General features: G+C 29.4%; 1 protein-coding gene across 1 annotated transcript; it reads left to right on the top strand.

The window, feature by feature from the left end:
• The first annotated feature begins 4,134 nt into the window (after positions 1-4,134).
• LOC136079438 (uncharacterized) lies at positions 4,135-5,385 on the top strand. Its single transcript, XM_065795176.1, has one exon. The coding sequence runs from the start codon at positions 4,135-4,137 to the stop codon at positions 5,383-5,385; it is 1,251 nt and encodes a 416-aa protein (XP_065651248.1).
• Positions 5,386-23,748: the final 18,363 nt, after the last annotated feature.

Raw genomic sequence — 23,748 nt, 5'->3', positions numbered from 1 at the left:
AAGAAACTCTCCGAAAAATTTAATAATTTTTTTGTAAATGTTGGCCCAAACCATATAAATCATAACAAATAAATATTTCAAACAAATCATTTAATAACTATTTTACTACTATACTAGCTTACATCCTGAAAATGATCTAAAGAAGCAATAAAATCACTGAAAAAAAAACAAAGCTCCGGGCATTGATGACAACAAAGAGTGGATGTGAGTGAAACTGATCTATAATTATTTATTATTAAGTATACTAAGTACATATGTATATATATATATATATATATATATATATATATATATATATATATATATATATATACTTATACATATAAATTGTATAAAACATTTTATACGATATTTGTCTTGGCTATTCCGTTCATGTATTAGATAAAATTGTCTAACTTACTTAATAAAGTGCACTAACTAGAAAGTAAGCCATAGGACTTTGCACTTATCAGTAGTTTGTCATATTGCCTAAGGTAAGCCCTACATTTCTGGATTCTTTCCTTTACTTGATAGGCAGGTCATCAAAAAGCAAATGTAATTTTGCCGAGGCTTTTCTTAGTGTGATTTTTTTTCGATTATTTATAATTAACGTAAGCGTAACACAAAAAAATACTGATATATAATGTAAAAATATCTTTACATAAACTAATATTGGTAAATATAAACAATTCAAATATTTGGTCTAGGAATTAATTCGTGCGGTTTGACGAGGGATTACGAAACTAGCTTATTGTCTCAGCGTTTGGCCACGCATGCGTGCAACGATCACTGATATTGCGCATCATTTTCATTATAAATCATTTGATTTAAGCGTAAACAACACTAATTTAACTGATAATGACAATTTTTGTTCCTGATAAAGTGTTTTTGCGGGGGATTCTTCTTCATTACTCTAACATAAAGAAAAGTGCTACCGAAAGTCATCGTATTTTGGTTGAAGTTTATGGTGACCATGCTCTAGCTGAGCGAACGTGTGTGCACGGTTTAAAAGTAGTGATTGTTGTTTGGAAGTGGTTTGCATGTGTTTGGAAGTGGTTTGCACGGTTTAAAAGTAGTGATTGTTGTTTGGAAGACCAAGAGCGTTCAGGACAGCCAAAAAAATTTGAAGATGCAGAATTGGCAGCATTGCTCGATCAGGATTCTTGTCAAACGCAAAAGGACCTTGCAAAATCGTTAGGATTTGAACAATCAACAGTTTCCAGACGCCTCAAAGCCATGGGTATGATTCAAAAAATGTCTCATTGGGTATGATTCAAAAAATGTCTCATTGTCTCCACATGAATTGAAAGACAGAGACGTGGAAAGAAGAAAGACCATTTGTGAATTGCTGCTTGAAAGACAGAAAAGAAAGGGATTTTTGCATCGAATCGTTACTGGTGATAAAAAATGGATTTATTACGAGAATCCTAAACGGAAAAAGGCCTGGGTAAAGCCAGGTGAACCTAGTCGATCACAACCCAAACGGAATATTCACTGTGCAAAGGTTATGCTGTGTATATGGTGGGATATGAAAGGTGTGGTGTACCATGAGCTTCTGACACCTGGTGAAACTATTAATGGAGAACGTTATCGACGACAATTAATGCATTTGAAGCAAGCTCTGGTCATAAAACGACCAGATTCGGGTAACAGACATGATAAATTCATTTTTCGCAATGATAACGCTCGAACAAATGTCGCAAAACCTGTCAAAAACTATTTGGAAAATGTCTGTTTGGAAGTGTTACCCCACCCGCCGTATTTTCCGGACACTGCTCCTTCTGACTATTACTTGTTCGATTGCATAAATAACGATTTGATTGGACGGCGCTTCACTTCTTCAGAAAATATTGAAAAATGGGTCTCTGATTGGATCACTTCTAAGGATGAAGCATTTTTTCGACACGGAATTCGTGAATTGCCGGAAAGATGGGCAAAAGTAGTGACTAGCGATGGACACTATTTTCATTAATGTATTCATCCATTTAGTTTTTGAAACAAACCTTCAATTTTCAATTAAAAAGCGCATGAATTAATTCCTTGACCTAATAATTTATATTTTATAGTTTATTATATTTTATAGTTTACCACTGTTCGCCTCAAAGCGCTATATAATAATATCAGTGAAAAATGGTTCTATTGCGATTAAAGTGACTATAATTATGGTATATTGGCAAATCCTACACAAGTTAAATTGGTAAATAGTTCTTTGGTTGGGCAGTTTGTTTATAAAGGCACAATATCCAATTATGACACGAGTAAATAAGGGCGAAACAGTTTTTCTTGTAAGAGATTCATTTTTTCGATAAGGCATGAGTTTTAAAATCAACGCAAAAAATATGTTTTTTAGTTTCGGCTGCTTTGAGAAAGTATCAGAAAGAAGTCTATGAAAAATTAAAAGGAATCGAACTAAAGACAACGGATAATAACTTAAATATGGAAATCGGTAAATTAAGCAAGTTTCAGGCGTGTCATTTTGAATACGGAAATGCCAATTCGACTAAAATAGAAAATGTGATAATTGATAATAATGTAAAAAATGCAAATGCCGTTATGTAATGGTAGTTGACGCTTAAGAACTTTAAAAAAAAAAAGAGCAAAAAATTGTAGAATCTGATGATGAGCCGGATATTTAAATATTTTAGTACTCGAATTAAATACAAAAGACTGAAAATAAATATTTTTTTGATTTCAGTAATTTGAATTTTGAATTTAATAAAAAAAATTTTAAATATATATATTTTTTTTTACTTCAATACTTTTTTCAATTTTCTATATTTATTTATTAAGTATTTTTTATTTTCGTAATACTTTCATTCTTTTGAACGTTTTTCTCAAAATAAAATTTGAAACTACTGAGAGTGATAAAGGTATTCAACATGATTATAATTTAAGGGAAAGAAAAATAATATAACTTTTTGTCCTCATCGTAGTCCAGGTGAGCAATACCACGATTATTATGGCGAAATATCGCTTTTTCATTATATTGCAAACCTTATAAGTAGTGATATATCAAAATCACAGTTGAAGGAATGTCAAAGAACGATGTACTTAACGAAACGCTGCTATCTTGCGTTTATATGGTACTGCGTTCCCAAGCGAAATGGATTTTACTGGAGTAATTCAGATACTCTAATTATATGTGAAAAATGTGCTTTTACTTTATTGTTAAAAAAAATGCTCAGCCAGAATTGTTTATTCAAAACAATGAATTTTTAAAAACTCAAGAAGAAAGGCAAAACACGTAAAGTATCGACAAGTGCCAAAAATTTATTTTTTAAATATGTTTCAAATCATTAGCAAATCTGTTTCTGTATACAAACAAAGACTCATAAAAAGTTGCTTGGACGTTTGTCGTAAACTTATTGTCATATGTCAAATAACTATTTAGATATGTTTTAAATTTAAAGTTAATCTATTTCGTTTTACGAGCAAACACTCTTAAAATGATGTTAGTGGTCAGGTAACGCAGCTAATGCAGTTGACGTTCAAGATTACATAAAGGACTTTATTTTAAATTGTGGCCATGATATGGATTTAGATTACAGACCGAAAAACAGTCATAATGATTTTAATGAAGATTGGATTTATGAAAAAAAATTAATAACACATGAACAAAATGGAGATAAAAAAATTAATTGTTTCATACATGTATGGACGAATATGTTTAAATTATATCTCATGTCTTGTTAAAATAATGTCGAGTTTCAAAGTATTTTATATATAGTATAATGAGATATATTCGGTATATACAGTGCCGTCTTAACGCATAGGCTAGGTAGGCTGCAGCCTAGGGCCCCCGATTTTCAGGGGCCCCCAAAATGTGTCTGGATTTTTTTTCAAATTTATATAAATAAAAAATTATATTTCTAAATTTTCTGAAGAAATCATAGTTTGGGGGCCCCTCGGGAATAATTTTTTTCTTGATAAGATTTTTTTAAATTATTTTTAGAAAAGTATCAGTTTTTCAGTTTGGGGGCCCCCTAGGGAATTTTTTTTTTCTTGATAAGCAAAAGTGCATGCATGCGTCCGAAAATAAACATAAATTTTCCGATAAGAAGTGTTAAATACAAGCACTTAAAATATCCCATTAGATTGAATTTGAAATTGCTGTGATCAACTTAAAACATCTGTTTTGAAAAAAAGTCATTTAACATGTCTAATCGGACTTATCAAAGTGGTGCTGCAAAGAGGAAAAAAGCCGCTAAACCAAAAGAAGACATTTCAAAATATCTTCCTTTGACATCATTTCTTTTAATACAAAAGTCAAAGCCTGTTGTGTCCGAAGATGTATTTCTTTGTCCAACTTCAAATTTCGTAAGCATTGATAGTGCTTTGTTGCCAAATGAAACTCTAGAAATTCAACAGGAACTGGAACCAGAACAGGAGCCAGAACCAGAGCAGGAGCCAGAACCAGAGCAAGAGTCAAAACCAGCACAGGTGCCAGAACCAGTACAGGAGCCAGAACCAGCACAGGAGCCAGAATCAAATCAAATTAAGACTTATCCAAACGCAACAACAAAAACTACTCAAGAAACTGACCCAGCATTGTGGCATCAGTTATCCCAAGAAGCTCAATCATTTTGGATTTCTAATGGCCCGTCCATGTGCCAGAACAATGATGGGAGCTTCAAAAATTCGGAAAGGTTGACTTGCGGACAAAAAAAGTACTTATCAAAATCTTGCTTTAGACGTGAACTACACAATGGCGAATTTGTCAATCGTGAATGGCTATTATACTCACCTTCAACAGGTTCTGTTTTTTGCTTTGCTTGTACTTTATTCTCCAGCAAACACTCTAATTTTTCCACAACTGGATTTGATGACTGGAAAAATGCCTTAAAATGTATATCTGGACACGAGAATGGTTCTGAACATCACAAAAATATGCTTAATTACTCCAGTCGGCAGAGAGAAAGTGGCCAGCTTGACTCTGTATTAATAAAACAGTTACATAACGAACAATTGTACTGGCAAAATGTGCTGAAAAGAATTGTTGCAGTTGTAAAAATCTTGTCATCAAGAGGATTGCCATTTCGTGGAAACAATGAAACCATTGGTTCAAAGCAAAATGGTAATTATTTAGGAACTCTTGAGTTACTTAGCCAGTTTGACCCATTCCTACATGAACACATGAAAAAACATGGAAATTCTGGAAAAGGTAATACTTCATACCTCTCCGCCAATATCTGTGAGGAGTTTATATGCCTAATGGGAGAAAAAGTTTTGAGCGAAATAATTTCTGAATTAAAAAAAGCAAAATACTACTCAATCAGCGTTGACTCAACTCCAGACTTGTCACATGTAGATCAATTAACTTTTACAGTTCGATATGTTAAAGACTTGGCACTAGTTGAGCATTTTTGCAATTTGTTCCCATTCACGGGCATGGAGCTGAACATTTAGAAACAGTGGTTTTGAATTTTTTACAAGAAAATGAAATTTCAATATCTGACTGTCGTGGGCAGTCATACGATAATGCATCAAATATGGCAGGACAGTACTCAGGCCTACAAAAGAGGATTAAAGACAAAAGTGATTCAGCATTGTTTATTCCTTGTGCTGGACATTCTTTAAATCTGGTTGGCAACAGTGCAGCTGGATGTTGTTTAGAAGCAATTATTTTTTTTGACTTTGTTCAATGCCTCTACAACTTTTTTACTGTATCAACTCATCGTTGGCAAGTGCTTCTGTCTTTTGTTGGCAAAGACACAAAAATTGTCAAACAGCTTTCTGGAACTCGATGGTCAGCACGTGCAGATGCTGTGACTTGTCTGCATGACAGTTATGATGAGATTAAAAAAGCACTTGAATTTTTGATCAAGGACATAAGTCAGTCAAAAGAAACTCAAAATGATGCTCAAAATCTCATCACGAAAATGAACACTTTTGAGATTGTTTTTCTGGCAATTTTCTGGAATGATATTCTTTGTCATTTTAATGAAACATCGAAGATTTTACAGAAAAAAAATTTAAACCTGAATGTTGCAGTTCGGATTCTAAAGTCATTGTTGCATTTCATTAAAGATTTGAGGAGTCAATTTGAGAATTACCAGGAAAAAGCCAAAATCTTGCTTCCAAACACTGACTACAGAGATTCTTCAAAAGAACAAAAAAAAGAAGCCGATGTATGGCCTTCTTTGATGGTGAGGCTGAAGAATTGGAATTTCAGGGAAGTTATAAATTCAAAATTGAAACATACCTTCCTGTTATTGATTCACTAACATCAAATTTAGAAAAAAGAACATCAGCATATGAGAAGATCAATGACAATTTCGGATTTCTAGTAAATATTCAAACAATTGTTGAACTAAAAGACCATTGTTCAAACCTAGCACAAATTTATAAGAAGGACATAAATGAAAATGAACTTTTTTTTGAGTGCCAGCAATTTAAATATTACATTTCAAAAGATGAACATTCATTTACAGAATTTTACTCAACATTAAAAAGAGACCACTTGGAATCAACTTTTCCAAATATTGAAATTTCCCTTAGAATTTTTCTGTCAATGATGGTCTCAAATTGCACTGGCGAGCGATCATTTTCAAAACTAAAACTTATAAAAAATGAACTCCGCTCAACCATTCTGCAAGAAAGATTGAACTGTTTGTCGTTAATGTCAATTGAATCAGATGTTCTTTTAACCATTGATTTTGATGATATTATTAAAGAATTTTCAAGAAAAAAATCACGTAAACGTCACATGTAAATTTTATCATTGCTTTAATAAATGTTTCCTATTTTAGTGTTTGATTTAATTTTTTTACTAAGGAAAAAGGGGGCCCTCAAATTAAGTCTAGCCTAGGGCCCCCGATGGTCTTAAGACGGCCCTGAGTATATATATTTTTTAAGTTGTAAGAAAAGAGAAAGAAATCTTATAATATAAGGTTTTAAATCTCTCCCTCTAATAAAATTGCCCTTTATGAGGTAATGTATTAAATCATCGAAGAGATCATAGCATTAAGTAATGCATTACGTAATTATGTTATCCGAAGAGATCATTGCATTTTATTAACGGATGCGATCATCGGATGAGATCATTGCATAACATCATCGGACAATATCGTTGCACGATCTGAGAACGTGATGTAAAAGCGTGACAGGGTGTGAACGTATTATAAAGGGGTAAAGAGCCTTATTTGTTGTTAAACGGGTCGTTTGGGGTCGTTTTTCGGGGATTTAATAATATTTTTTTATAGTACAAAAGGTCGTACAAAGTCATTTGAATCCTCTTTCATAGAAGAAGGAGGTAAGAAACGAGGCAGAAGATCTACTCCTACGCGCAATCAACAACAACTATTTAATATAAAAAAAGAGTATTTGCACAAATGTCTCCTTCGTCGTTATATTTATTGGATTCTCAGACTACTTCGTCGCCATATATTTTGGATTCTCAGCCTAAAATTAGTTTACAAACTATTTAAGAATATTTGAAAAAAAAAGGGAGAAAAATGTCGTACTATTTTTCTGCAATATGGTGGGATTTTGTAAACGAAGTTCAATACAGAGTTAAAGAGGAACAACTGTGTCAAAGTAGAATTTGAAAAAGAGGATTAAAGTTTCCAGAATTTGTGCGATACGAAACCCAACTTTCAAACCAAGACGTTGGCAACAACAAAATGTTGTTTTGGTAAATATGTGACAAATAAAACGAATCCACTGGAACAATAAAATCGTTTCTTTAAGAAAAATTGATTAAACTTGCATCTTTATATAATCGCTAGGGAACTAAGAACTAATCCGAAATTACTTGATTGTCGTTAGTTCCGTTTTTTAAAATTTTGATCTATTTTAGATGCATGTTAGGATGCATAAAATAGACTTATGCATAGATTATTTTTTTTCCATCTCAACTTAAATGTCTTTAAGATGTCTTTTCTAGCTTTGCTATAACAAAAAAAAGTTTCTTTTAACTAATGACAAAATGATTTTACGGAACGATATTATAAATGACCGCCATTTAAAAATTCAGAATTTGCTGAAACTTACTTCGAGAAAGGCATGAAGATTTTAACTTATGGAAGACATTAATGAATATTGATAAATTTTAAATAATAAATTAATATGTTATTATGCTTAGCATGTTTACTAAAATCACTTTGAGATTTGCAATATAATTTATTTTGCAGAAATATTATAAAATTATTAGTTTCTAATTTTTTTTAAAAAAGGGCATACGAAAAGAGATGCAGTAGACGTGTTCAAAAAAAATATAAAAAATTCTAGAATTCTCATCTGTACATTTACCCAATAAATCGAATGTTAGAATTTCTTAAAGAAATAATTTCTCATCGTGCGAAAATCTAAAAGAATATTTTGACCATCATGAGTCATCAATTACGGATGATGAATACTCTTATGACCAAAAGCCTAACGAGTATGAGCATATTCTAACTTTAAAGGAAAGTTTGTCTGCATGTTTTTCTTTAGGTTACATTAGGCATGTTTGAACAAGTTACTTTGTAATTTTAATGAAACTGGCCTAGAAGTTCCTTGCGATGCTGGAACCCTAATGAAAACACCACATAACACTAAAGCACTCAATCTATGCAATAGAAAGTATTTTTATTTTGGACTTATATATGAAATAGTTAAATCTATGCAAAGGTGTTCGACCTTTAATACTCAGAGCATATTTTTATCATGTAATATAGATGGCTTACCAATACTCAAATCATCCAATTTTCAGTTGTGGCCGATACTCGGATTATGTTGGGAAAATGGTGTATTCATGATTTATTTATATGGTTGTGAAGGTAAACCAGAACCAATCGATGTATTTTTGGCTGATTTTATTAAAGAAGCAAAAGAACATTTAGTAAGTGGTTTACATTAGTAAATTAGTAAGTTTACATTAAAAAATTATACTTTTAGTGTATCATCATTTGTGATGCACTAGCACGCTTCTTTATAAAATGTGTAGTTAGTCACACTGTAAAACATGGTTGTGAGAGATGTACAGTTGTTGGTACTTGTTATTCTCAGCGAATTGTATTCGATAGTGAAGAATTGCATGCCTTGCGCGATGAAGATATTATCAGGAAACTTGGATATCCTGAACAATAAAAGAAGCTCAGTCCCTAGTGTAAATTGGATATTCCAATTGTTTCAATCGTTATCTTAGACTATATTCAATTATGCTGTCGCAGAGTTATAAAAAGAATTTTATATTTTCTGACTACAGGTTCATTGGAGTGTAGACTTTCATATCGCTTAAGGGAAAAGCTGTCCATTACAATAGTCTCATATAATGGAACATTACTATCTGAATTTGCACGCCAACATCGTTCAATAAAGGATTAAAAACGATGGAAAGCACCAGAATTCCGGATGGTTTTTTTTATACATTGATCTTATAGCACTGAAAAGTGCTCTTTCCTCAGATGTATTTTTGCATTTTATGTCTTCATATTACCATGTCTATTTTATTGCAGATATTCAAAATTAGGAACACATATCTTGACTTTGCTATTGGATACTTACATTTTTTTGCTCACAAGCCAATGCGATTAAGTCCAAAACACAAAAATTGAGAAAATTAATGATGTTTGATACAACTCTTAGTTATTAATTTTAACTTAACTCTTGGTTTATTAATTTAGTTAGAAAAGTGTAAAGTCTTTTTTAGAGGTGTAAACTCTGCAAAAAATACAAGAATATGTATACGATATGTAAATAAAAACGTAGGTATTTGAAATAATGACAGCATCTTAGAAATTTCAGGACTTATACCTTTTGGCAGCTGAAAAAGATAAGAAATTTATGTAAAATAACATTTATTGTCATTAGTTTTATGCTTATTCATCATAACAAACATCATCTTTTTCCGAGTTATTTAAATGTAAATCTTGATCTACACGTGTTGTCCTTAATGTACTGTAAAAGTCGTGTTTTATAGGAGGTATATACTCTTTTGTTTCTCTTGAAATTGTTCTGCCATTAGGATATAATATTGATTGAGTTATAATTTTTAATTTACTGGTCTACCTACTTTTGTTTTTTTCTATCATTTACATGAAAGGTATCATCCTCGTCAAAATTATATTTGAACTTAATGCTGCTTGGGTTTGACCTTTCCAATTTTATCCATCTCATATTAGGCCGATTGACTGTTAGTCCACTTGTTAATTTTTTTCTGTTGGCAACAGCTTCTTCCAATGGTTTTGTGGAAAGAAATTTTTGTGGATTCATTTCGATAACTCTGAAAGGGTTCTACTCTTTTACTATTTTATATTATATGATACCAGTCACTATGGTAATAAATATACAGAATTTTTTTGCATAAGCTTATATAACTGCTAAATGAGCATCATTGGGCAAATAACTGTGCTAATTAATGAAAATTTAAGCTAAAATGTCTCAGCTTTTATATCTTCAATCTGAACCAATTTCAGTAAACTTAACACCGTTTTTTTATTTCAATTCTGTCCTGAAAATGATTCTGAATACATTATAATTTTTTGGAAATCCTTTGCGCACAATTTAATGTGTTTAGTTAAACACGATGACACTTCTTGTGAACCCCGCGATGCTTGAGTTATAGGCAAAACATACATGTATGCCTCGTTAGTCTTTAAATTATGATTGTTTAAATGGCAACCAACATTGTATAAACATAAGTTTTCATTAAAATAAGCCACTAAGGTGGATAGTATCGGAAATAGTAATGCTTTTTCTAAATCAAAACTAAACACGCATATTTCGTCTGAAGCTTTTGATCCATCATTAGCCATACTAATACGGGCAATTTCTGCATTTCACAAATTTGTCATGTTCAACTTCAGCTGCATTTTTTTCTTGATCTATGATTGTTTTTTTATTACTAAATAATAACATTTGTCACAAGTATCTTTTGAAGGTTGCTTTAAATGTACGTTAAATTTTGTCGAAAATATATCTGTACCTGAGATCCAACTTTGTCTTAACTTAAACATTTTTAAATTTATGAACAAAATATATCTAAACTTATTATTAAATATATGATCTTTTTAATTAAAAATGTTTAAAAAAATCTAATTTATAAATCTAATAAGTATAACAAGATTATAGATATGGTAATAAAACTTTTCCTTTATTGGTACAATTCGCTCTTCATTAAATTGTTCGACATACAGGTTTATACATTTTTGCAATAGAAAGGTCTGAATTTAAGTATCTGCGTTTAAGATTACGACCTCTTGTATAATGGCTTAAAATAACAGAAGAGATTTTATGCAAAGGTGTAACGGATATGGTTTTTTGTGTATCTGGTCGGATATGCCGGTATTATGCTGATATTGAATATCATTATTTGCCTAATCATTATAGAATTGAGTATAAGGATTCATTTTTAGTGAGTTATTTTGTATGCAATATCATTTAATGACAATAGGCATACTCAATGACAGATTAAAGGGTGCAGCTTTCCCCGACCCTCTAAAATTTTGACTCAGCAAGGGCACCCAACTTTTTTGATATATGTTATTACAGTTACGGGTCTAATCCTAGCCTTTTGTAAATTATGTCCCTTTCATTGTTTCATTGAATTATTATTATCTAAACTTTTTAAGCTAAATTTCTAATATTTTTAGCTGTCATATACATACTTTCATATTATGTGTATATATATATATATATATATATATATATATATATATATATATAAATATATATATATATACACGCATATATATATATATATATATATACATATATATATATATATATATATATATATATATATATATATATATATATATATACACATTTATATATGTATATACACACATATATATATGTATATATATATATACATACATTTATACTTAAAATACATATATATATATATATATATATACGTACATATATATAAATATACATATAAGTATATATATATTATACATATATATATATATATATATATATTATACATATATATATATTTATATATATATATATATATATATATATGTATAAAATATATAAAGGTATATATATTATATATATACATTGCAGATAAGAAAAAAAAAACTTGTTAAAAAAAATGCAAATGTAGCAAAGTATGTTTTTTTTGAATAAAATACATACTTTACTACATTTGCAAAAATAATAAAAATATTACACTGAATTTCTTAAACGCATAAAAGAATTTCAAGGAATTTTTACTTCTACATAATTGGAATTTTGAAATTAAAACGTTTCTTTGAATGAATATTTTGAAATCATTTTTCGAAACAACAAATTTTTATTACATTTTATTATCTTCAAATTGAGTATCGCAAGAAGTTTTAATTCATTATTTTTAAACTAATGTTTTATTTGTTCTGTATTAAAAGAATAGTGTATACAATATTACGTTATTATCTATAGTATAGATAATAACGTTATATCGGAATTATCATTTATTATTATTATAGATTCTATACCAACAAATATGTTGGTATCAAATGTGTGTATTATAGTTAAATATTTAATATCAATTGTGAATACGTATAGTTTTATGTTTCAGGAAAATTTAATAATGAGAAGCTTTATCTGGTCATTATATAAAATAAATGACGCAAGTAATGCGTATGCAACCTGTAATATCTGTAAAAAAACAATTAAACGTGGAACTAAGGAGGCTGGGCAAAAGTGTTTTAGTACACCTCTGCATAACCATATTAAAATAAATCATCCAAAAGAAATAAAAGTGAACAGAAAAGAACAGCTCAGCTCACACAGGCAGTTTTCTCAACTGATACAACAAAAAGTGAGGAAATCGCTACCTAATAGATGAGTATTTAAAGTCAAAAAAAGTATGGAACATTAATGATTCTAGATCTTAAGCTATTCATCGTAAAATTTTTTGCCTTAGACAACCATCCGTTTACTTTAGTTGAAGATACAGGTTTCAATAATTTAATAAATCATCTGGAACCTAGATATTTCTTCCCAAGTAGAATATATTTTTCCCAAACCCTAACCCTAACTCCTCAACTCTACATGGAATGAAAGAATAAAATTTCTATTAAGTTAAAAAAGCAAACCACATAAGTTTTTCTTCAGATATATGGACATGCCCTATATCTCACGAATCATTTATTTCATTGTCAGGCCACTGTATTGATAAAGATTTTAACAGAATTGATGTGGTATTACATGCTTCTCATTTTTCTGAAATCCATACAGGAGTAAACATATCTGAAAAGTTAGAAAGTATGTGGGATAGCTGGAAAATTTAAGTTGAAAGACGACACCTTCTTGTAACAGATGGTGCTAGCAATATGGTTAAAGGGAGTAATTTAGCCGAATATCCATCAATCCATTGTACCATTCATTTACTTTAATTAGTTGTTTCAGATTCAATCATAAGTGAAAATATTGTAATTGATGTCCTTGCAAAAAGTCGTCGACTTGTAACTCATTTCAATCATTCGTCCCTAGCATGTAGCAATTTTAAAAAAATTCAGCAACAACAAAATCTTGACAATCTTTGTCTTGTTCAAGATGTCCCAACAAGATGGAACAGCACTTATTTGATGCTTGAAAGATTAAACAAATTAAAAATTCCAGTTCAACAATACTTAGCAGAACGTTCTGACTTTTATGTCTTTTTCTACTTTTGAATGGACACTTATATCAAGCATTATTAAACTGCTAAAACCTTATTTCCAATTAAATCAGGAAATGAGTTCAGAAATAACAACTTTGTCCTCTGTTATTCCAAATATATGCACATTAAATAAATATATGTCCATATGTCAAGTTGATTTAAGTATTCAAAAAACTCAAGTTAAAACTTCTTTAAAAAATCGATTTTTTGCAGAAGCAAACGATGTAAAGTCTTTGCACATCACGAAAAATAGATGCTATGCAATGGCTACATCAATAGATCCAAGATATAAGTTTTCTTTTATTGATGGTGATACCAAAAAACAGGCTAAGTATTGGTTAGTAAATGATGTTTTATCCTTAGAAAAAACAATAGTTTGTTCAGAAGAAGTAGATTTTTATGTAAATGAATCACCACAATTAAAGTTTTCAGTAAATACTGAAAAAGAAGAAGACTCATTTGAATTGTGTTTCAAAGAGATTATAAATGCAACATCTGAAAAAACAATACCTTGCAAAAAAAGAAAAGTAGAAAAAAAATCGAATGAGATTTTGATTAGAAAAGAAATAAAAAAATTAATTTCTGAACCCACTGGTAGACAGAAAATGCTGTCCATTGAAGGCTTGGATGCAAGAAGAACGATTTCCTCAATTAAAAGAAATTGCTTTAATACACCTATGCACTCCAGTAGCATCCGTATTTTCAGAAAGAATGTTCTCAGAATATGGTAACCTCTATGAGAAAAAAAGATCTAGATTATTACCTAAAACAGGAGAAATGATTTTATTTATTTATCACAATTATAGGAAAATAGATGAACTCTGTTATTTGCATTTACTCATTTGAAATTAGTCAATTATTGAAATTTTGTTTGTTATTTTCTATGTATTTTTTCTTTCTTATGTAATATAAGACTTGTTGCTCCTTAAAATTTGTTAATTGGAGTTACGAGCCATCCATAAAGTATGTAGACACGCATGGAGTGTGAGAATACCAAAATATCATATCCGTATATAATATATCCGGCCGGATACCGAATATAATATATCATATCCGTATATAATATATACGGCCGGATACCGAATTATCCGGCATTTTCGCCGGATAATCCGGCCCCATGTCATATCCGTTACACCTCTACTATTATGTTTTCTTACAAAGGAATATCTATTTTATTAGCTGGAATATGATGCCCCCGTTGTGCTTTCCAGATCTTCGTTTGAACAGCAATTAATTGCAAACACCAACATCTTGGCTGATAAGTCTAGTAAAATATTCAAAAGACTTTGGTGTTATTCCTGGGTCGTAGTCTTTAGTCATTGTCTAACCTAGAAAAAAGTAACCAATGAGTAAATTCTTTAATAACTAAGAAGATTTTTATTTATTTCATTAAAATTTTAAAAAATCAGAAAGTCTCAAAAAATGAACTTAATCGCATTGGCTTCTGAGCGGCTCATACTGTTATTTAAAAGTAGTAGCTTATGATTAGATCACCTTAAAAAAAATATGATTATATATTATCTATACGGCCAACAAGTATGAATTTCGAAAAAGCATTCTCAGGTTTTATGTTCAAAAAATCAAATATGATTAAGCGATAAAATCATTGACACATTGATTTTTAAGGGTAGTATTTTTAAAAACAAATATAAATAATGTATATTCATGATGTTCATATTATTTTTAGTCATTATTTTTATTTATACTGTTTTATCATTTTAAAGTATAGTTTTAAAATCTTAATTACATAAGTTCAATACAAATATAGTAGTTCATTAACGAATGAAATACTATATTTGTATCATAATTAAACTAATCACTTTTAAGTATTTGATAAGTACTAAAACGTTCTTTCTTCTTGTGCCATTCTTTCTACAATTGCGATTTTTTCTATTCATTTTAAGACAGGCTTATAGGCACAATTTTTACAAACTAAATATTCATTCCTACTCTTGTCATTAAATCATAATAATATTTCGAACTAAAGTCAAGATTGTAGAGGGTATTCTTTGATTAAACAAAAACATGCGAGCTACGAAGTACAAAGTAATGCAACCGCGTTCGTAATAGTTTTTTGTGGCCGGTAACCTTATTGTTTTCATTCGCTTTTCGCATTCGTCGTCTAAATATTTTAATTCGTAGTTTGCAAATTCGAACCAATCGTCGCGTGCTATGTTCGATATTGGATAATTTGTATTATATTTAAAAAAGGTTCCAAACTATTTATTAAAAATTGTATATTTTTTGAATCTTGTGTCGGATTTTCAAAAACGCTAGACTCTGCGTAAACAGCACTTAATGCTACAAGACTGGCGTCGTTTTTTAAATATTTCTTCTAAAATTTTTGAATCCATTGTGTCGTGTCGTGAAATTTATTCCCCCACCGACACCAGCACTAAGCAATTGTGTAAATGATAAGTGGACCAAAATAAACTTTTCAAAAAGACTAGTTTTGCTTGGATTGCTTGCAAATGAGAATTCAAAAGAGCAAATATGTTATTTGCTGCGTGTAAAATAATTGACGTATCGTCGATAGGTTTTAAACTTGAATTTGTTATATATATTCAAATGATTCCCCCGTTGAAAACGTCATTTCTTTGTTAGAAAAAAAAAGGTTTTGTTGAAGACAGCGACACTTCGCGAGAATATAAACGAGCATATTCCAATTTGTTTTTACGGCAGAGTCTACGCGTCCGGCGACCGAACGAATATCTTATGTACTACTTGAATTTTTTAGGGAGTTGTTCTATTAAAAACTTTTATGTTATGCTTTGCTTAATGTTTGGCCTTGGTTTCACGGAGTTATGGAATAAAATCTTAGTTAAATCGAGGTTATAAAATGAAATCTTGTAGTTATATCAAAACATTTCGTTTTTATTAGTCTATAAATTTCATTGTGATGTTAAAATCATCTATTTAGTCAATAACACAATGGCGAGTAAAATATTGTGCTGATACAACAACTGCTATTGTATATTTAGTGAAGAGCTGACCTGATGGCACACAACGTCGACCCGACGCATCCTCAATTGAAAATAAAATATAATTATATAATAACGTAGGTTCAATGTTGCATACAATATTGGCGTAATGTTTAAAAAATATTGGGCTAATGTTGCAAAATACATTGGCCCAACGTTTAATACATTGGCATAAAGTCCGATACAAAATTGGCCCAATGTCCTTTACAACATTGGCCCAATGTCCTATACAACATTGGCCCAATGTCCTATACAACATTGACCCAATGTCCTATACAACATTGACCCAATGTCTTAGACTACATTAGCCCAATGTTACATATAACGTTGGGCAAATGCCTAAACAATGATCAAACCTGCATTGGGCCAACATCGAATTTCAACGTTGGGCCAATGTATCACCATGCATTGGTCCAACGTTGGGCACATGTAAACTTGCTGTATGGGTACAAATACAATGTATAGAAAACACTTTTTTCTTGAAAAACTTTACTAAGTCTTGAGAAAATAATTTAAATGATTTTATGCAATGCTTTAAAGTAAATACTTTTTAATATGTGAATCAAATGCAACAAAATGATTTAAGCTAGTTCAGACAATGTAGAGCGCAAAAGCTTTCTTAAATAGGCTACATCGACACAATTTAATTGCTGCTGCACTGGCAAAACACGTACTGTTAAAATATTTGGAACAGTTCATAATCAAACTAATTTGTCTGTTAACATGCTTTTTAATGCTTCCACGAAATATACTATCTAAAACGCATACCTCACCTTTAGCTAATTCAAAGCATTGTCACTCACCCAGATAGTAAGCTTACATTGGCCCAACATTGTGTACGAAATTGGCTCAATATTGTTTACAACGTTTACCTAACGTTGTATGCAACGTTGTACACAACATTGGCCTAACGATGTATATAACATTACCATATATCGTATGCAACATTGGACCAATATTTTATAAAACGTTACACAAATGTTATTATAAATGAGCTATATACTGAATTTCAACAACAAATGTTGTATAACGGCCTAACGCTTTATGCAAAATTAGATCGTTGTTACAAATAGATGATTTGCATTGCTACATTGAAATTGATAGAGGAAAAAAAAATATCATACAAGTGTAAAAATTAAAACACATAACATAACCCAACAACAAACACATTGAGTTTTAAATAAAAAAACTCCATTAAATTTATGGAGTAGTCAATATTTGTTAAGCTACTTTTTATTAAATCGTATTTGACTAATGATATTTGGTGCCCACGACTGTCATCTTTTCTTCCACTATCTCTACCACATGCCTGCATAAGCCATACTTACTTGACTTCACAGCTTCTGCATAAAAAATAGCTGTTTAATTATGCCCCAAAGAAACATAACAAATAGAAAGTAATTGTGTAATGCAAAACTGAAACTGAAATAAAAACTTTTTTCAATCACTTACAATGAGCAACATATGCAATAAACATTTTTTTATTCCAATTTTTAGTCGTCTCCCTGCATAGTTTAATTTTACAGCAACACCATTCATATTTAAAAACTATTCTTAGTAAATAAAATATACAATCTTCTTCGTCTATAACTCTAATTTGTCTGAAATTATTAACCTGCAAATATAAATATAATCTGGGAGTAATAAGTTACTTTTGGTTAGAATTAAATTAATATAAAATCTCATTTACAAAAGAGTATTTTGCTTAAAGTTTACAAAATTGTACAAAGATATTATACAAAAATGCATAAACGGATCGTAAAAAAATATTTACTTTTTGCTCAAGTATTTTCTAGTCTTTTTTCTTTTCAGAGTATTTAAATTCTCTACTGCTTTTAATGGCAAAGACATTCGTTCAGGCAAATAATTAATTAGCATATCTTAGTTACTCAACTTTTTATATAAGTAAATTTGATTTGTTTTGTATTTCACCAAGTTGCACTTCAATGCTTGCCCATCGTGCCAATAATACCTGCATATCTTTAGGGGATACAACTTTATTTAAAAAAAATAAAGCTCTTGATATTCTTAAGAAAATATAGAAAAAATTACATATAACATTTAGTATGTGTTAAGGTGAGAACAACACTTACTAACAAAGCAAAATAAAAAAGACAGAGGAGCAAACTTTTAGCGATAAAAATATATACTTGCTTATTGATTCACATTTTTATGAATTATGGAATTTGCTGATGCGCATGCAATTTCTTGCACTGACACAAAACAATTCTCGTTTACGTTAGAGATAGATTGCACTGTAAAACAGAAAAAAATACTTGTTAAAACAATGTTTTTCCAACAGGGTTCTTAGCCTAATATTTATATAAAACTCAGACTTTTTTGAAAAATCATATTTATTTCCCTGACCATTATTAAGAACAGTTTTTACAATATGTTTAAAATTACTATCTACTGTAATGAAAATGCCAAAATTGTGCATGCTTTATATGACAAACTTATAAAACTTAGCTAATATTTAAGTTGGATAATAGTATGGAACTTATTATTAAGGATGACTAAGAATGAACATTAGGAAAAACATAATTTCAGAAAAAATAAATGGGTAGCACCAAAAAAAACAACATAATAGTTTAATTATAAACGAGTACCTTCTCAATTACAATTCTCTGTCTCTTTTATTGATTAAAGAAAAACAAATTCCCTGACTTTTAACGGTTTCCCATGACTTTACCGAAATGAACAAACTTTCCAGGTTTCCAGGTAGATTACAAACCTTGTCCAATGTTTGTAAACAAGGTTGACTTGTTTAACTGGACACCGGGAAGGTGTCCAGTTTGCCCGGTAGACCGGGCAACTTTTGTGGATGTGGCCGCCGGCTTCCGCCTGTTACTGTACTTTATCGGCTCTCACGATGCTAGTTGTCTAGTTTTAAATTTAAGCAAATCGCTCTCCGGTTTCCTGTCATGTTACAATAATTATTACTACACACATTTTAGTTCATTAAGGCATACATTTAGTTACAAATTTTAACTTAGGTATTCTGTCAGTTAATTATTAGAAATAAGTTTAACAAATGCATAATAAATGGAGCACTCTAATAAAAGAAATTTTTAAGAAGGTGCAGAAAAACAAAGAGTGCGTAACGAAATAACATAGAATAATGAAGCAAAAAAATGTCCGAAAATTGATGAGATGTATAAATTATTAGGTTCACCTATTCAATATGTCGAGGTAATTAATTGTTTTAAATACTCTTGGTTGTTATAATTTATAAGTTATGAATTTCCTACATAATCATGTTTTTTATTTATTGACAGCAAAATTCATATTTGATTTGTATTAGGTTTATGACCAATAGGTTTCCTATTTTAATTCTAATAAGGGTACTATGACCTGTTTGATTTAAATATGTTAAAATCTACTTTAAATTGTGAAGTAGATGATACTTTAAATGTGACCACAGAATATCTTAGTTAAATAAAATAGTTAATATTTTTACCGTTTTTAATTTTGGTAATATTTTTACCGTATTTAATTTTGATTTACGATTTAAGAATGAATGTGTTAAAATGCGTGAGACACTTAAAAACAGTGGTCCTGCTTATGAAAATGAAAAATGTAATGCTTCTCTACCAGTCTAAATATATTTTGTCTTGCACCCAAGTAGGCTGTGAAAAAAGTTTTTTTATCATAAATTATATAAAAAATTGTCTATGGAATCTTTTATCACTTGACTATTAGGATGCTTGGATTTTAATGAATTTAAATAAAAACATTTTAGAAGAATTTTAACATACGACAACATTATTGATGAAGTTGTAAAACAAAGTTCTTAACTAAAAAAAGTTTTAATAATTTAGATTATTACACCTCATTCGATATTAAACATTATGGCTTCTTAATTTGTATTATTTTATTAATGTGTTACAGGGTTCCCGTTCTTCATTAACAACCTTAAATAACTAAAACCTTCTTTAATCTTATTAAATATTCTCAAGAAGACTTAAAATGATTATCTCCTTGATTAATGAGTTTCTCCTAAATTTTTAATACACTTATTGCCGTTTTTAACCAAATTTTCATTAAAAATTAAGAAAATTTACCAAAGTCAAAAACTTGTGAATAGATGTTTATTAGAACTAGATCCCTTTTTAAAAGAAACATAGGGCTGTTTCATTTGGGTGCGAGATCGTCTGTCGATACAACCCCCCGTTAATTGAATTATAGAAAAACAGTCATCCAACTTATTTCTACAAATAATGAAAGGACAAAATAAAAACAAATAGTTTTACCAGTCCATGTTTAAGGCTAGTCCAACCCTGTTTACATATTTTATTTATGAGTTTTATTAATTTGAAAATATATATATATCTATAAAAATATTGTATTACCTTCGTCTAAAGGACAAATTAAAATAAGCGTTTGTAAAAGGAATCATTTTGAACCATCGGTAACTGTTAAAACTCATATAATTACTTCATGTAATTACAACTCATATAAATACTTTGTTATTTTCTCCAAGAATTGATTTTAAATGAATTGCAAATTTAGTAAAACCTTTGATATGGTGATTATTGCACAATAAAATATTAATTAACACTCTGACGTTTTAACCCTAGTATATGAAGAAGTCTTTAAAAATTATAAAAGTTAAAGCTATGAATAAAGATTTCTAATCATCAAACAAAAGGACTTTCGAATTAAAACTTACCACTTTATATATTTGGTTCATCAACTTTTCGGAGCAAACATTGAACTTCTGCAAAGAGTTTGAAGTTACAGGTTTATTTTTTAAGTTTTATAATTTTTTAAGTTTTATAATATTTTTGTTTTATTATATGAAATTGAGGATAAATCATCACTTAAATAATATAAAGAATCATTAACACTAAAATATAATCACTTATAGGCCTCTTCAATATTTATTTTGGCTGATCATTTTCGCAGTCTTAATTTTTTGTCTCCAGAGCAGAAGTTCAGCTATGTTCAATCTTGAATTGCTAAAAATATCGATAAATCAATTCATTAATAATCAAGTTATAACTAAAGTTAATGTATAAGCTTAAAGTGGTTAACTGGTAAACAAACTAAATATGAAAAACATCCAATAATATTAAATTAAAAAATAAAACCAAGAATAATATCCCTCTGCTTCAGAAAGATGGATATATACATAATTGTTTTGTTTTAACCGATTGATTTAAATCAGTTAGTTTATTTAAATTAATTTTAAACCAGTATATTAAAATTGATTTAAATTTTGATTTAATTATATGTCATTAACATACAAATTTGACTCAAAATTGCTACAGGTAATGTATTAAGACTGCTAATGAAAATGCAGAGATTGTTGATGTGATATGGCAAAGAAGCAATTTAGAGATGATTATAAAAATCTGAACTAGAATTAATTTTTTTATTGAAACCTATGGTGTCATAGTATTTACAATTTATTGAACCTTGGGGATTATTTAGATCTGAAATTGAATTTTGTGGACTTGATGTAGTTAAGAGAATATAGTAAATTAGTATTCTTGTGCAATAGTGTTTGGTCAAGCTTAAGGTCAGAAAAAGAGCCAAATTGAATTTTTTTAGATGACATAAGATATTAGGAGTGTAAAACAATTTGGTTATAATTAGAATGGACCAAGAAATTTTTTTGAGAGTTGTTAATTAAAATAAAGAGATGAGATGATAATGCAGTGGCTATAATACGTAATATAAAACATTAGCAACTAAATATACAACACAAATTATAATAAAAAGTACTAATAAGTATAAAGCAATACCTATACTAAAAAATAGCAAGAAATAGTACATTAAAAAAGAAAAATAAGTAATTCGAGTACATAAACGACATTATCATGGCAATATATATTCTAAAATATTATGGAAGAAGTAATGATTAAATGAATGTGTAGTAATGATTAAATGTAATGATTAAATAATAATGATTAAATGAATCATTAAAGTATTGCATTTAATATAGACACATTTATAATAATCCTGACTAAAAAGTTCTGAAATAATTAAAAAGTCAGAAAAGTTATTATATAAAAATTAAAATAATAAATCAGTACACAAGCAAACACCTCAAAAAAACTAGTTAAGAGGTCTCAGATAACAAACAAATACTCTAAGAGAGCAAGTAAAAAAACTTCTTGATACTTAAGTTTTGTTCTTCTTCTTTCTTACTTTTTTTTCTGCTCATCTGGTTCAATCTTTTCGTTCAATAAACTACATCTATCACCCACGATATCTCCTCTAGTTTCCAACTTTTATAAGATTAAATTCCACGTTTTACAGTTCAGATTTTTAAGTTTTATAGTAATGAATTTCAAGTTTAAATAACATTGAATTAAACTTTTGAAAGATCGGATTTCAAGGTTCAACACTATAAGAACTAATGGTGATAATTTAAATTCACAACTTTTTAGTCTTTTAAATGTAAGGTTTAATAATTTTTTTGTCGTTTTTAAAAGAATTTTTTGTTACTATTTTCTTATTAATATCCAAGTTTAATTACAATTTGTTAAATATCAGATTAGTCCTTTAGGCGCTTGTTCTGATAGTATATATTTATAAAAGAAATTACTGACACTTCATCATTTATTTAAAGATTACTAAATCAATGATTTTACTTTTTCAAACACGTCAGCCATTTTTATTTTTATTGAAGCCAAATCAACATGGAGCACCCTCATATTTGATATATGATATTTGACACTCATATTTGATATATGATATATTGACACCCTCATATTTGATATATATACAATTATAATAACATCAGTGTAAATAGGCTTTAAGATTTGTTGATTATTGAAATAGTTGATCTATTTCAATAATCAACAAATCTTAAAGCCTATTTACACTGATGTTATTATAATTGTCAATGACTGTTGCATAATTTGAATAAATTTGTTGCTTAGCTTAGGGATGGTGTTTTTTTGTTGTTGCAAAATAAAGTAAAAATTTAATAACTTGGATAGGTTAATTTCCGAAAATTATTGAACGTATCTTCCCGCGAACGGCTCTGTAGTACCTAAGAGTAGTTGGTTTTAAGCTTCCTCAACCAAGTCCATTATATTAAATCCAAGATAAACAGTGGCATTATTTTACGAAACTTTGATTCTTGAAATAATGCTAACCATTGTCAGGGGACTCTATATCAATAAATCGACACTAACTTAACGAACGCTACACTTAATGCTGCATATTAAAAGTACTTACACGATGAAATACTAATAC

The sequence above is a fragment of the Hydra vulgaris genome, chromosome 04 (assembly GCF_038396675.1).
Source record: "Hydra vulgaris chromosome 04, alternate assembly HydraT2T_AEP".
NCBI lineage: Eukaryota > Metazoa > Cnidaria > Hydrozoa > Anthoathecata > Hydridae > Hydra > Hydra vulgaris.
Note: the sequence above shows the minus strand (reverse complement) of the source record. Positions and strands in the feature narration are given on the sequence as shown.

What these genes read in the sequence shown, in the direction of transcription:
- LOC136079438 (XM_065795176.1), top strand. Translation starts at nt 4,135, where the DNA reads ATGTCTAATCGGACTTATCAAAGTGGTGCTGCAAAGAGGAAAAAAGCC.